This window comes from Hoplias malabaricus, chromosome 2 (assembly GCF_029633855.1).
Source record: "Hoplias malabaricus isolate fHopMal1 chromosome 2, fHopMal1.hap1, whole genome shotgun sequence".
Taxonomy (NCBI): Eukaryota; Metazoa; Chordata; class Actinopteri; order Characiformes; family Erythrinidae; genus Hoplias; species Hoplias malabaricus.
This window is the reverse complement of record NC_089801.1, coordinates 16,510,652-16,526,444: the sequence shown is the minus strand read 5'-3', so window position 1 is coordinate 16,526,444 and position 15,793 is coordinate 16,510,652. Positions and strand designations below refer to the sequence as shown.

Here is a 15,793-nt window from a genome sequence, read left to right as displayed (position 1 = left end):
ACTCTCTGAACACAGCAGATCAATCACACACAGGATAGTGGAAGAGTTTTATTATGAAAATGATCTTGAACATTTTGATCAATGGTTTATAAAAAAAGTACAGAAAAAGATTAGAGTATAAAAGAATAAAAAGTTTTTAATTCTACTAAAAAATAAACATTAACACTAACGAAGAGGACATCGATCAAGAGCCAGGATTCGTCTAAACCTCGAGAAAGGTCTATTTATTAATTTCATGAACCTTAAACATGTTCAAGTTTCACAATCAGTCATCAATCGATCTGTTAATCACTGACAGGAACGGACCAGGTCTAACCGAGCACTGAGGGAGTGACACATCAGTCCAGAGACAGCTGTAAATGCCCAGAACAATGCCATTCATTGATCACATCGATTGATTATTGATTGATTGATTGGTGAAAGGCAGTTTTGTGGTGAACAGCGTGAGCCGTGATCACAGTAACTTTATAAACAGACTGAACTCCGACTCCAGATCCATATCTAATGCTTTTTGTTCCTGATGCACTGAGGATGTAGATCATTCCCAGAGTCTGGAGATCGGACACAAATCCGACCGGCGCTAAAGCCCTGGAGTTACATTAAAAGTTCTGTAGGCAATTTGCCCAGAGTTACGATCTTATTGTATTTCACTTATCCGAGCACCTGAGGCAGTGCGTCCTGAATCCCGACAGTACACCAGTGCGTTGGCCCTCCAGTGACCAAGCAGGGAACTGCCACCACACAGACCTCCAGGTTTCCTCTGGCCCAGAATGCGCCTGTGCTGCAGCTGTGCCTCAAACAACCGTTTAACTGTTAATTTACTAGTTAGACTTTATTAAATCACCTACAGTGCCTTTAAAGTATTAACCGATGACTGGACAGTCCAGGAGTGACCAGCACTAACCTAACGTTAACCCCGAGTCTGACCGCTGACCCCCGCCGTTCCACACAGAACCCCGGTTCAAGAACCCCACAGAGAACGGAAGGAGGGATGAGGAACTCACAAAATAAAACAAAATAATAATAAAAAGAGTCCCCCTCCCCACTTACAGTAAAGAAAGAACAGGAAACAAAAAAGGAATGACAAACTCCTCCCTCTCTCCTTTCCTCTCAGTCGGAATCGCTCTTCTCCTCCTTCACCAGAAGCTTCTTCCCCCGTTTGGGCGCCAGAGCGCCTCCGTCTCGCTCCTTCCTCGAGCTCCTGGAGACACTGACGAGACGAAACAGACGGATTAATATCAGAGAGTTTAGCAGCTTCTGAATTTACTCAGGACCAGTGTATACTTTATATACTGTAAGAATTCAGCACTGTATTAGCACAGCAGCAGGTGCAGTGTGTGTGTGTGTGTGTGTGTGTGTGTGTGTGTTTTCAGACTTACAGCTTCTGGCGATACTTCTCAGCGTCAGCAGGGGGCACCACATCACTGAGCTCCAGACTGTCATTAATCTCCTTCAGGAACTCGTAACGCTTCCTACCTCTGATCTAGAGAGAGACGAGGGGGGAGAGAGAGAGGCAGAGAGAGAGAGAGGCAGAGAGGGAGAACATTAATCTTATATATGGCAAAATGTTTTTGGAAATATGCTTCTCAAAATTTTCTTCCTGAACTGTGTGGTGATTGATCAAATCAGAGAAAATGCAGTGTCACTTGGGCAGAATAAAGCAGCTGTGTGTGTGTGTGTGTGGGTATACACACCTGCAGTGTGTAGATCTCCTCATCACTGCTGCCACTGGTTTTGGCCTTCTTACTGCCCTCAGGACGAGAGCTGGCGTCCTTCAGAGCTGAGGGTCAGATACAGGAGAAGGTCACTCTTCACACCATCGTCTCCTTTATCACTCTCACCGTCCAGTCATCACCTTTATTACTCTCACCGTCCTGTCTCCTTTCTGACTCTCACCATCCCGTCATCACCTTTATTACTCTCACCATCCCGTCATCACCTTTATTACTCTCACCATCCCGTCATCACCTTTATCACTGTCACCGTCCTGTCTCCTTTCTGACTCTCACCATCCCGTCATCACCTTTATTACTCTCACCATCCCGTCATCACCTTTATTACTCTCACCATCCCGTCATCACCTTTATCACTGTCACCGTCCCATCTTCATTACTCTCACCATCCCGTCATCACCTTTATCACTCTCACCGTCCAGTCATCACCGTTATCACTGTCACCGTCCAGTCATCACCTTTATCACTGTCACCGTCCCATCTTCATTACTCTCACCATCCCGTCATCACCTTTATTACTCTCACCATCCCGTCATCACCTTTATCACTCTCACCATCCAGTCATCACCTTTATCACTGTCACCGTCCCATCTTCATTACTCTCACCATCCCGTCATCACCTTTATCACTCTCACCATCCTGTCATCACCTTTATCACTCTCACCATCCTGTCATCTCCTTTATTACTCTCACCATCCTGTCATCACCTTTATCACTCTCACCATCCTGTCATCACCTTTATCACTCTCACCATCCCGTCATCACCTTTATTACTCTCACCATCCCGTCATCACCTTTATCACTCTCACCATCCTGTCATCTCCTTTATTACTCTCACCATCCTGTCATCACCTTTATCACTCTCACCATCCTGTCATCTCCTTTATTACTCTCACCATCCTGTCATCACCTTTATCACTCTCACCATCCTGTCATCACCTTTATCACTCTCACCATCCCGTCATCACCTTTATTACTCTCACCATCCTGTCATCACCTTTATCACTCTCACCATCCTGTCATCTCCTTTATTACTCTCACCATCCTGTCATCACCTTTATCACTCTCACCATCCTGTCATCTCCTTTATTACTCTCACCATCCTGTCATCACCTTTATCACTCTCACCATCCCGTCATCACCTTTATTACTCTCACCATCCCGTCATCACCTTTATTACTCTCACCATCCCGTCATCACCTTTATCACTCTCACCGTCCAGTCATCACCTTTATCACTCTCACCATCCTGTCATCACCTTTATCACTCTCACCATCCTGTCATCTCCTTTATTACTCTCACCATCCTGTCATCACCTTTATCACTCTCACCATCCTGTCATCTCCTTTATTACTCTCACTATCCTGTCATCTCTTTTATTACTCTCGCATCCAGTCGTCACCTGTATTGCTCTCGCCGTCCCATCATCAACTTTATTACTGCTGCCGTCTCGTCTCCTTTATTACTCTCGCCGTCCCGTCGTCACCTTTATTACTCTCGCGTCCAGTCGTCACCTGTATTGCTCTCGCCGTCCCATCATCAACTTTATTACTGCCGCCGTCTCGTCTCCTTTATTACTCTCGCCATCCCGTCGTCACATTTATGACTCTCGCCGTCCCGTCGTCACCTTTATGACTCTCGCCGTCCAGTCTTGACCTTTATTACTCTCGCTGCCCCTTTGTCACCTTTATTACTCTCGTCGCCTCGTCTTCTCCTTTATCACTCTCGTTTATTACTCTTCCCGCCCCATCATCAACTTTATTACTGCCGCCGTCTCGTCTCCTTTATTACTCTCGACGTCCCGTCGTCACCTTTATTACTCTTGCTGCCCCTTCGTCACCTTTATTACTCTCACCGCCTCATCGTCACCTTTATTACTCACGTTTATTACTCTTGCATCCCGTCATCAACTTTATTACTGCCGCCGTCTCGTCTCCTTTATTACTCTCGCCGCCTAGTCGTCACCTTTATTACTCTCGTTTATTACTGTCACCGTCTCGTCTCCTTTATTACTCTCGCCGCCCCCGTCTCCTTTATTACTCTCACTGTCCCGTTGTCTCCTTTATTACTCTCGACGTCCCGTCGCCACCTTTATTACTCACGCCGCCTAGTCGTCACCTTTATTACTCTCGTTTATTACTGTCGCCGCCTCGTCTCCTTTATTACTCTCGCCGCCCCCCGTCTCCTTTATTACTCTCACTGTCCCGTTGTCTCCTTTATTACTCTCGTGGCCTCGTTGTCACCTTTATTACTGTCACCGTCCCGTCTCCTTTATTACTGTCACCGTCCCGTTGTCATCTTTATTACTCTCACCATCTCATCATCACCTTTATTACTGTCACGTCCCGTTGTCACCTTTATCACTCTCATTTATTACTCTCGCTGTTATAACACTACACTTTTAAAAGTTCACTATACTGTGAATTTCCCCAGGGACTAATAAAGGATCTTATACAGAACTATCACACATCACTGGGGTAAATGACAATATCACAGTGATCTGATAAATTACAATAACATTATTCATAATACAATGATAATAAAAGACTTTACTCCTCCTTTTTACTTGCCCACGCTCTCACTCCCTCACCCTCATTCACTTCCTCACCACGTTTGTTGCTGGTTTGTGTTTTGCTGCTGTTTTTAGCTTCCTGTTGACTGCGGAAGTTACTCTCCTCCGTCTTCCTGTCTCGACCTGGACATGCACAAATACGAACCTCGAACGTCCGACGGCCCAGTAAGTGACCACTGAGACAGAGAGAGAGAGAGAGAGAATTTGTGAGTGAATGTGTGACAGTGTGTATGATGAGTGAATGTGAGAAATTTTGAGTGAGTCTGGGTGGGTGTGTGTGTGTGTGTGAGAGAGTTGATGAATGATTGTGTGAGTGTATTTGTGAGTGTGCAAGACAGGTCCTGTAGTGTAACTGTGTGCCATGCTGCAGTAAACGTAAGTGTTACGTACTCCTGTGTCTCCAGGGTAATGATGGTGAGAATGGGGCGGCGGTTCATGCCCCCCATGCAGCTGCTGTTACACATGTAGTTATACAGCACAGTGGTGCACTCCGACCCCACCTACACACACACACACACAAGTCCCAATTAATTCTGTTGTGGTTCAGCAAATGGTAATGGCTGTTAATCTGGAACACTGAGTTGGGAACTCTGTTCTTCTGGAGATACGAGGTTCCGTTCTCACAGTGATGTGTGATGTTCTAGAGGGTGTCGTACCTGCGGAGGTTCGTACGGAACCACAACACTGTGTCTCTGAGAGCCTTCGTCCTCCTGATACACAGCTCGGGAATTTCCCTCCACTCGCATCAGGTGACCAGGAGGAGCCACGCCTACCGAGGGGAGGAGGGGCAGAAAGAGGGAAAGCGGTCAGAAATATGCTTCAGACCGAACTTCATGCGCAACACCAAGAGCCCACCAGCAGGGTATAACCCCCACGCATGTTTATGAGAGAGAGGGTACCATCGTTGTTTTCGGGGGTCCTCTCGTGGTGTGGACATCGGCGGACCACCTCGGCCACGTGCTCGTGTTTTTTATACACGGCAATTGCCCTCAACACTGCCCCCGTAGGAGGGGAGGTCTCCACCACCATCTGCACTGGACACGTCCGCGCCAACTGACAGTACAGCTTATTCAAATCAGGAGAGTACTGCAGAGAGAGAGAGAGAGAGAGAGAGAGAGAGAGAGAAAGAAAATGGGTAACGGGGAGAGAAACAGAGAACAGCGTGAAACAAAGAAGCGAATGGAGAGAGAGGGAAGAGAGAAGAGCGAGGAGAGAAAAGAACACAGAGAGGGAGAGGGGGGCAGACAGAAGTGTGTAGAAGATAAAGAACAGAGAGAGAAAGAGAGAAAGAATTGTCAGTAAACCGCAGCAAAAGTGAAAAATCACAGAAATTAAAAATAAATAAATAAAACAGATTTGAACATTCAAATTCGACAAACAATTAATAAAACCCAGAGCAGAGTTTACTGAGCGCTCAGCTCCCCGAGATAAAGACACACATCATTACAAACAAACAATCACACACACACACACACACACACACAAACACACAGACCTCACCTCACTTCTGCTTTTTATTGAGTGGTCTTCTCTGGTTTTATTCCTGAGACTCGATTCTGTAAGCCACAGGAATCCTCACACTGCACCACAAACACACACACACACACACACACATACACACACACATACACATACGTGCACACCCCCACTACTTAGGCAGACATGTTCAGACATGTCTCTCAGTTGCAGCTGGCTTCAGCCATGTACCAAAGACACACACACACACACACACACACACACACACTTTGACACGAATTCTAAACTAGAAGAGTATTGATGGAGGTCTTTATTAATATTATTATATAACCAGATTAATTTACAGCTTCTGATCTTTTTAACAAAATCGTTTTAAAAATTTACAGCAACGCCATCTTCAAGTGTCAAAAAAATATTTCTCTCTCTCACACACACTTTAACCCTTTCTGTGATTTGACTAAAATTGAGACTGGACAGAAATTTAGAAACAAAACTGAAGATTCACATCAGAGAACAACATTATTTATTATTTATTGTTATTATTATTATTACTGCTGGTTTTTAAAGTGTGAACTGTTTAAATATTTAAATAATAAATTACAAATAAAGCAGAAGAAATTAGTGTAATAACGTTTAGAACAAGCCTTAACTCTTATTTGATTCTGATTTTTAAAGAGCTGCTGAAGTCCACCCCCAGTGCTCTTTAACACTGAAGATTATTGTCATTGTTTATCTCATTGTTGTCTTTAGTATCTTTTTATTTACATCTCTAATCTAGAGCTACATTGAATGCTCTGGATCATTTTGATCAGTTTGTTCTGATTCGTCAGCAGCTGGGGGTCAGGTGTGTGTGCGTATAACTAAAGTAAATAAACATAGTTGTGTAGCTTGAATACGGAGTGAAACCTAACCAGAGCTGAGAGGCGGAGCTTTATTAACCCCATCACTGCCGCAGAACCCTCCTGGACGCACAGAACATGTCCGTTCATGTCTTCTGAAAAAACTCAAGCCAGAACAGAGGAGAGAGAGAGGGGAACCGGGTTCTAGATACAGGATGCAGGGTTTTACCTCAGAACAGAACCAAGACCCAGAGGAACCCTGGAACACCGCGCCATGAAGTCCAGCAGAACAAAGAGGAACACAGGTGTGTGTGTGTGTGTGTACACATTTGACTGTCTGTATGTATCTGTCTGTCTGTCTGAGTGTGTGTGCTCACGTTTGTGTGTGTGTGTGTGTGTGTGTGTGCGCCTGTTTGACTGTGTGTGTGCCCCCGTTTGGCTGTGTGTGTGCGTGCCCGTTTGACTGTGTGTGCCCCCGTTTGACTGTGTGCGTGCCCACGTTTGACTGAGTGTGTGCATGCCCGTTTGACTGTGTGTGCCCCCGTTTGACTGTGCGTGTGCGTGCCCGCGCGTGCGTGCCCGTTTGACTGTGTGTGTGTGTGTGTGTGCGCGTGCGTGCCCGTTTGACTGTGTGTGTGTGTGTGCGCGTGCGTGCCCGTTTGACTGTGTGTGTGTGTGTGTGTGTGTACACATTTGCCTGTATGTGTCTGTGTATATCTCTTTGTCCTTTGATCGACCGCTTCACACCATTCAGTGAATTATTTTAAATTATTACAATTATTACAATTATTACAATAAATTATTGTAAATTCTATTGGTGAAATGAACATAATTTTAATTTAGAAAGAAAAATATCTATTGTTTATATCTCTGTATTTGAGTGTGTCCTCACACACTAATCAGCCATAACATTACAACCACCTTTTCATTTCTTCCCCCCCCCCCCGGGTCCTATACGTACACACTGTAGCCCACCTGTTGCTCTGCATACTTTGCTACCCCCCTTCCCCCCACAGAGCAGGTGTGATGTGGTGGTGGATCAACCTCTGCGCTGCAGTGACACTGACGTGGTGGTGGTGTGTTAGTGTGTGTTGTGCTGGTGTAGAGTGGATCAGACACAGCAGTGCTGCTGGAGTTTTTAAAGCCCTCAGTGTCACTGCTGCACTGCGAATAGTCCACCACCAGAAACATCCAGCCGACAGCATCCTGTGTCACTGATGAAGGACTAGAGGATGAGCGACACACACTGTGCAGCGCCAAATGAGCTACTGTCTCTGACTTTACACCTACAAGGTGGACCAAGGAGGGAGGAATGTCTCACAGAGTGGACAGTGAGTGGACACAGGGTGTGTGTGTGTGTGTGTGTGTGTGTGTGTGTGTGTATACTCACTGTGCATGTGACACTCTTGGCGGTCCCGGATTGTTGGAACCGTAACTTGAAGCCGTGAGGGCCAGGGTAATCCGTTGTCACAGGAACAGTGGGAGCAGGCGGAGCTATATTTGCCTGAGGGGCGTGGCCTGACATTTCACCAAAAATCGATTGGTCGAATACGTTCTGCAGATCCTCAGGGATGTCCTACACAATACACAACACAACAACAATACACAACACAACACACACAACAGCAATAAACATACAGAATAACAATCACCAACCTCATCGTTTCCCCAGGAATTTCCATCCGGCGCTCTGAAAGAGTGTGAGAGAGAGAGAGAGAGATTACTCCTCCATTTTAGCACAAATCTGACACCCAGTCTGAAATCAGATCCAGATGTGCCCTGCAGTGTGAATAGAGATGAAGTGTGAGGAACAGGTTCTAGAGCCAAAGTTCTGTGTTCTTACATGAGGTTCTGCAGCCAGAGCTCGGCAAACTCTTGGCTCTCGGCTTGTTCCTCCGGTTGCTCCATCAGAAGACGACCAGAGCACACAGGTCCCACCGAGCTGAGAGGAGGGAAACGGGGGGTTAGTACTGACCCGGGCTCTCGTACCACAGCGAGTGGAACCTGCACAATTTATCACCCATTTACAGTCAAGGTTACAACCGCTACTGCTTCAGGACCTCAGGTGTTATTACTGGATACTTTAATAACAGATTTATGGACCATTCCCTCCACTGAATACTGAACACCAATTTATTTGATTTATCTCCTATACTTTTGTATTCTCTGTGTGTATTAACATAGTTCACTGAACCTTTCTCGTGTCTCTGTTTGTGTACAGCTCTGTACGTAAAAGAACCTGGCTGCGGTGACAACCTCATTTCCCTCAAGGGATTCATTACATTCATAAAAATCTAGCAAGCAACCTGCTGGTAATGTGTTATTAAACTCTAGTGCCTCATGCACACCCACTTCAAAACAACAGAATCATATTTAATAGGAATATGATGTCGAATAAACATAACTTCATCTGTTGTCATAGTCATGTTCATATCTTCAGGCCTGTAGTAACTTGTAAAATTATAACATTAATATTTAATAATATAACATTTAATAATTAAGTCATTTAGATACCTGTAAGGTCCTAAAATTACAAACAGTAATTGAGTACTTTACCTACTAAATATTAAAGTTACACACAGGACTAAATTTACTCACAAAATACAAAAATTATTTTTTCATTGGACAAATTTACATGTTGTAATTAAGTAGCTATTTTACTAATTAAAAACTACAATTACACGAATAAATGTACAGTTTTACCGGCTGTTTTAGCATGCTAGGCTAACTGTTGTCGACATGTTTTCAGTAATAAAAAGTAAAAACGTTATGTTTTGAATCTGTAAAAGGGGATAAGTCTCTGTGAGGGTCGGGGTTAGTCTCTGAGAAGTTAAAGTTGTATTTTGCAGGTAATAAGTGAAAGCTGTAATCCCCAACAGACGAATTTAATTATCACTAGCTACATTCATTTTCCAGAGTAAAGTCAAACTCAGTAAATGCAGTAAAACCCCGGTTTAACTCTAATCCGAGTTTAATAACCGGTAAATATCGATTTTAAAGCGTGTTTTGTTGGTTTTATCTGTGTTTCCGGGACGGTACGTCGAGGTAACGTTGGCGCAGGCCTCAGCCCTAAACTCCTACTTTATTAAAACTGCACTAAACCCAGCCTCCGAACCGCGGCCCGGTAAGAGAGATAAAAGACTTGATCATTTCAGATATAACTCTCAGCTAATCTTTTAAATTCAGTTTATTGCAGATTTCCGAGAACGCGATAAAGTCGCTAAAGCCGCAGAAAACCGGCTCAAATCCCAGAGAAGCTGTTACCTGTTTGCCCCCAAACCCCGCTGCTGCTCCCGGCCCCGGTCCTCGGCTCCAGCCGCAAAATCACCCCGCAAACAACTTTAAAAAACACCCACAAGCAACTTAAAAACACCTCAGACACTTTAAAAACAACACAACAACCTTCCAAATCAGACCGGGGAATCCCCAAGGGGGCGGAGCCTTGGCCGCGTCACTCAAAAAATGCCACCAATCAGGGGCTTAGACACTCGTCAAGTTTATTTTGTTTTTTATTAAACTTCTCAGTCTGATCACATTTTTATATAAAATACACAAAGAATAGCATTTCAATATTGAAATTAATTAAATACTTAATTAATTTCAAAACAATTAAACGAGTGTACCACACCACGGAGCAAAACATTGTAACAGCCAATCAGAACTCAGAAGGGCGGGGCTTGCCTGAATACGGGTAGGATATAACGTAAAATTGTCTCCACCTTTTTGTGAAACTGAGGCGGATTTGAACTCAAATACATGTTTATTTAATAAGCAAATGGCGTTAGTTTCAGAAAGATGTAAAACGATTCTTCATATCCTCTACGTTGCCAGGGAAGCCCCGCCCTTCTGTGTTCTGATTGGCTGGCACCACGCCCCTCGTGTGATTTGATTTACACAGCGTCATTGCTGCACTATTTAAGGTGGAATGGAAGATTCCTGTAAACTCACTGTTGTTTAATCGACGTTTAAAAAAAGAAAACACCGAGATATTTAATAATACAAACACAGGACAGGTCCCAGAACAGAGCTTTTATTAACATCAATATTCACTGTTACCATGGAGACTCAGGGGATCCGGCTGTAGACCAGAATCCCATTGGCTGATTGGGCTGTGGCTTAATAGACTGGGGTTTAACACACTCTTTGTTTCACACTCAATTTAAAACAGAATTAAGTAGCTATTCTCTGGTTCCCAGTTAAAACAGTGATGGAGCCTGGGCCATATCCCATCTGTGGTCGCACTCCGGGAACGGGCGCAGCGCTCCGGCCCATCTCCACTGCTGCAGAAAAATAATAAACATTTAACAAAATTAAACACTATAGCTATAAGTGTTTCATTGGATGGGCAGAAAAGTCCCCTGGACAGGCCGCGCCCATCAAAAACACACCCACAGACATGCCCCCGCCTGTGGTTGTTGCCTTCAGGTGTGTGGATAAACCCTGAGAGCAGGGAGACGGCGGACTGCGGCTGGTGACTGAGGGTAAATGTTGGAGTCCACAGCAGACCCCCGGTGATTAAACAGAATTTTAGACCCAGTGCCACATTTTAGCACTTTTCCATTCACAGTCAGATTTAGTATTTATTCCTTCATTAGGTTCTTTTGTTATTCTTTATAAATAAGATTAGTAAATAATTTTAAACCAGCACAGTGTCAACATTTTCAGCATTTAATCACTTTATATCAGGCTTATACTCATTATTATATCTCTCATAGCTGCTGGTAATATTTGTATTAGTTTGTTTTCCAGAATAAAAGTCTCTGTGAATGTAAAATCTGTTTGAGGAGATTATAAATGAGTTATATCCCGTACAGGACAGTAATCTGAGTGGTCAGTCAGTGGTGTGACAGCCTTTTTACAATAATGGACTAATATATGCTCACTGTCTGGGAATTGCTGCCCACGGTTTTGGATGTGTGTTTACTACCCTTAGTGCACAATTATGTGTGTGTGTGTGTGTACACTGGCCCAAGTGCACTAGTGTGTGTGTGTGTGTGTGTGTGTGTGTGTGTGTGTGTTCACTTCCCCTAGTGCCCTTAAGTGTGTATTCACTGCCACTGATGACTGAATGAGGCAGAGACATTTCATTGTGCAGCGACCAATAAAATGCAATTTGTGTGAAACTGATGAACAGTCAGAACAGTTTCCCACAGAGAGTTCACACACTCTCAGCTTCATTCATACTGAAAATATACACACAGTGAATACATAAACACATATATATATACACACACACTCTCATATTGAGAATATACAGAAACCCAAATATACACTCATATATACGTACACAAACAAACACAAATATTTGTGTATGTGTATATACAGAAAAAATATATACACACACAAAACCCAAAATACACAAAAACCCAAAATACACACACACACACACACACACACACATATATATTCTTAATTATAATTAAAACAACATTCATAGTGAAAATATACACATGCAAAATAATCGCACACACACTCACACGCTCATATGGAAATGTACCCAAACAACCCCAAATATACACATATACATTGAATATGACACTATATTAATATAAAACATGCTTAAATTCATATAAAACATTTACCTCATATATTTTAACTTCACAGAATGATGGAGGAAAATCGCAAACAGAAAAAATAGCATTTACACAATTTTAACCTTACACTGCTTTAATGTTATATATTTCAATAGTGTTCTAACATTATATTAATGTCATATTTAGAGATATTTATGTCGAATTGTTATAAATTACACTGTAGTATTTTATATTATAAATAAAAGTATGAACAGTTTACTGCATTAGTGTAACACTGTGTAAGAGTCGAGTGTATTAGAGTTGTGATGTCATATTGTATTAACACTATGCTGTATTACTGTTATACTGTAGTAGTAGTAGGATACTGTAAAAATGTCATATTTCTTTAGCATTTTATGGTATTATTATTATTATATTTTATGCCAGTTGTATTATATTACATTGTATTAACATTATATTGAACATTTAATTTCATATTACTGTTTTAACACTAAATGAATATTATATGATTATAAATATATTCTATTCTATATTATATGATTATATTTGATTAGTATTTTGTTTTTACTCTTTTAATATATTACGATTATGCTGTATTAATGTTTGAATATGTTATGTTTTTATATAAAGTATATATTAAGATGAATATGTTTTTAAACCTTGTATTGTATTACATTATATTAATATTATATTGTACTAATGTCGTACTGAAACGACCCGGTGCAGAGTCAGTGACGGAGCACTATTTTTGAACATATTCAAAAAATAAAGCCAAGACCTGAGCTTATAATAAATAAATAAAACAGTGCCCAATAAAGCCCCCTGTAAACTGTGATTTAACAGTGAAAGAGGTGTCAGAGTTTATGACAAAAGAGTTCATCTGAACTTTATTAACTTGGATTTTATTGCCGTTCTTCATTGAAACAGAAATTCTGTGGGATTTTATTAAACCTTTATATTTTACACCTGAGTTCTTTCCTCATCAGATCAGAGTTAAACCAATGAAGGCAAAAGAAAAAAAGAACCACACCCAAACGTACGCGCCATTCTCTCTCTCTTTCTCTTTAATGAGGTTTATATAAAAGCTGTTTTAAAGTTCGAGGGAAATAATGCCGCCACATTTTCGCATTCATTAAATACAACTTACTCTGCCCCACGACAGCTGTGTTACACTGCACTGAAGCACTACAGCTCCTCACACTTATAACAGACCGTATAATCCCAGGTGAAAAACACAAATCCAACATTAAAACAAAATTAGTGTCATTTTTAAAATACATAGTGATGATTTTCTCACCAAGTTTGAGGGTATCAGCCCCCGTCTGAGCAAATATTCCCTCACTGTGTTTAACTCAACCCTAAACTCAACTCTGCCTTTACACAGTTCACAGCTTTCAGCCCAAAACCCAAACATATCATAAAGTTCATTTCATTTGAAACAATAATTAAAACATGGTAAATTTTGATTTAAATGTACATTTATCCCCACAATATTTATTTACATTTAAATTTCTGTAGATTAATGCATATATCAGCACAGTCAGAAAACACTGATATTATTAAAATCAGATTTCAGAAATTTTAATCTAAACCCGAAAAATGTAAAAAAGTCTCTATATTTTACAGAAAAATCAGTAAAAGTGTGTCTCCATTAAATCTGGGATTACATTCTGCCTTTTTTCTTAAAAAAAAATTAATCTGACACTAAAACCTAAGCATATTTCACATGTTTTTATGCGAATGTCTGTGGTGTATTTATACAAAAGTCAGGAAAAGTAATAAAAAGTAATAAAAATATTTCACTTATTTAATCAAACACAAACAATTTAAACCTGACTCTGTGCAGCAGCTTTAGAAAATGGCTGACACAGGCTCTAAACTTTATCAAAGCTTTTTCTTCCGGGATTTGAGTTAAAACCACTATTTAACTCGATATTTGTGATTATATAAACGTTAAAACGTTATTTATTTGTTATTATAAAAAATTGTCGTGTGAGAATTGTAGTTTGATATCTTTATCTCCTTTGAAGCAGCACATGTTCAGCAACTCAGAGCAGCAGCTCAGTCTCAGCTTCAGCAAAAAAATAAAACACGTAAACAACGGCAAATTTTAGCGAAATTAGCGTCGAATTACGATCACAAATCCTCGATTTGATAAAATAATTAAGTTAATCGCTGATAACAGCAGTGAGACTCGGCCACTCACCTGCAGAAGATGTCTGTAAGGTCTTCATCAAAAGATGCACTAAAATTATTGTAAAATGAGCCCGAAGTCGAAGGTTTGTCCGTGTCCATCTTCACGTAAAAGCGTTCGCCCGATTTTCGCAGTTTCTGGCGAGTTTATGGCGGATAAAGGCGGCAACAGGGGTTTGTACTCAAAACTCATCAAATAAAAGTCAAAAACGTCACAAAATGGACGACTCCGGCGACCAATAAGATTTCGTAAACGTTTCGGGATCATGGCGCGGCCGGATACGTTAAAAAAATTGCCGGGAATTCGGATTTTTGAGGGAATAAAACATAGACGCGGTCTCAGAGCAGGTCCAGAGTCAGTGCACTGAGCAAATACAAGGATCTAAACATGCAGGGCCTGATATCACAGGGTTAAATAATTCACGACAAAATAACGATAAAAATCTTCGAATAATTAACTGAATCAAACAAATAGGAACAAAAACAAACCCCGGAGATGTGTCTGTCCTCCCTCTGTGATGCGACTCATTCATTTCCAAAACAGATGCACTTTCATTTTTACTCGTCCTCTTCCGCATAAACAAAGACAGGCGACAACAAACAAAACACAGCGTCCAGACGAGGAACATCTGAGTCGTTTGCTGTTTATTTCAATTTTCTTACATTTTTAAAAAATTTTTGAAAAAACTGCATCTTCTAAAAGACCCAGCCTTCTCTTCCTCCTCCTCCCCCTCCCTCGCTCTCTCTCTCTCTCTCCTCTCTGTGGCTGCCTTTAGTTCAGAGAAAACTGCACTGTCAACTTCCGCCTCTCTCTCTCTCTCTCTCTCTCTCTCTCGATCTCTCGAGCGCGCGCGCACTCTCAGTCCAAACAGCAGCTCGAAACATGGATCTGTCTCCAAAACCACTCTGGATTTTTTTGGATTTCCTTCAGAATAAACATCAGCTGTTGTTTCTCTCTCTTTGAAACGGTGCTGTCTCTTTCTAATCTCACACTCTTCCCGCCTTCGGTCTCACGTGACCTTTCATCATCTGAACCTTATTTGACAGCTCTGAGCCCGCGGCCACCGTCAGAGAGGTCAGCTGAGGTAAAGACAAACAGACAGCCGCCTCAGTGTCAGTGCGACCCGCCCACCCTCCTCCAGCAGTGAGACAGCTGTCGCTGTGCACTGAGGATGTTTCAGAGCTGCTTTGAATAATTCATCTGTGACGCTGAAATTCAGTTCTCCATTCAGCGCTCTCACGCTTCCTCTTTTCACTGTTATCCACGAGGCTTCACCACCGCAGAACGCAGAACATCTCCACTGCACTGTACACTTCACACTGCCCCCTCATTGCCCCTCGGTCACACCCTCACTGCCCCTCAGTCACACCCTCACTGCCCCTCGGTCATACACTCACTGCCCCTCGGTCGCACCCTCACTGCCCCTCGGTCGCACCCTCACTGCC

General features: G+C 42.2%; 1 protein-coding gene across 2 annotated transcripts; it reads right to left on the bottom strand.

The window, feature by feature from the left end:
* Positions 1 to 18: 18 nt before the first annotated feature.
* On the bottom strand, positions 19 to 15,072 carry tp53 (tumor protein p53). 2 transcript variants are annotated; one of them, XM_066651886.1, is made up of 11 exons: positions 14,837 to 15,072; positions 8,464 to 8,562; positions 8,277 to 8,310; positions 8,011 to 8,196; positions 5,205 to 5,391; positions 4,962 to 5,074; positions 4,696 to 4,805; positions 4,342 to 4,481; positions 1,695 to 1,780; positions 1,380 to 1,483; positions 19 to 1,210 (listed from the first exon to the last, which is right to left on the bottom strand). In XM_066651886.1, the coding sequence occupies exons 1-11, from the start codon at positions 14,974 to 14,976 to the stop codon at positions 1,111 to 1,113; spliced, it is 1,299 nt and encodes a 432-aa protein (XP_066507983.1). In that variant the 5' UTR covers positions 14,977 to 15,072; the 3' UTR covers positions 19 to 1,110. The 2 variants fall into 2 exon arrangements, with proteins under 2 accessions (XP_066507983.1, XP_066507989.1); XM_066651892.1 differs by lacking the exon at positions 14,837 to 15,072 and adding an exon at positions 9,885 to 10,027 and having other exon boundaries at positions 20 to 1,210.
* Between the last annotated feature and the right edge of the window lie 721 nt (positions 15,073 to 15,793).

Bases quoted from the DNA above. Each gene is read 5' to 3' on its own strand.
- tp53 (XM_066651886.1), bottom strand. From the start codon at position 14,976: ATGTTCCTCGTCTGGACGCTGTGTTTTGTTTGTTGTCGCCTGTCTTTG. The intron at 1,781-4,341 runs GTGAGGAAGTGA...TCTGACCCTCAG, and splicing joins ACAAACCAGCAACAAACGTG to CTCTGAAGGACGCCAGCTCT. The intron at 1,484-1,694 runs GTGTGTATACCC...GTCTCTCTCTAG, and splicing joins AGGAGATCTACACACTGCAG to ATCAGAGGTAGGAAGCGTTA.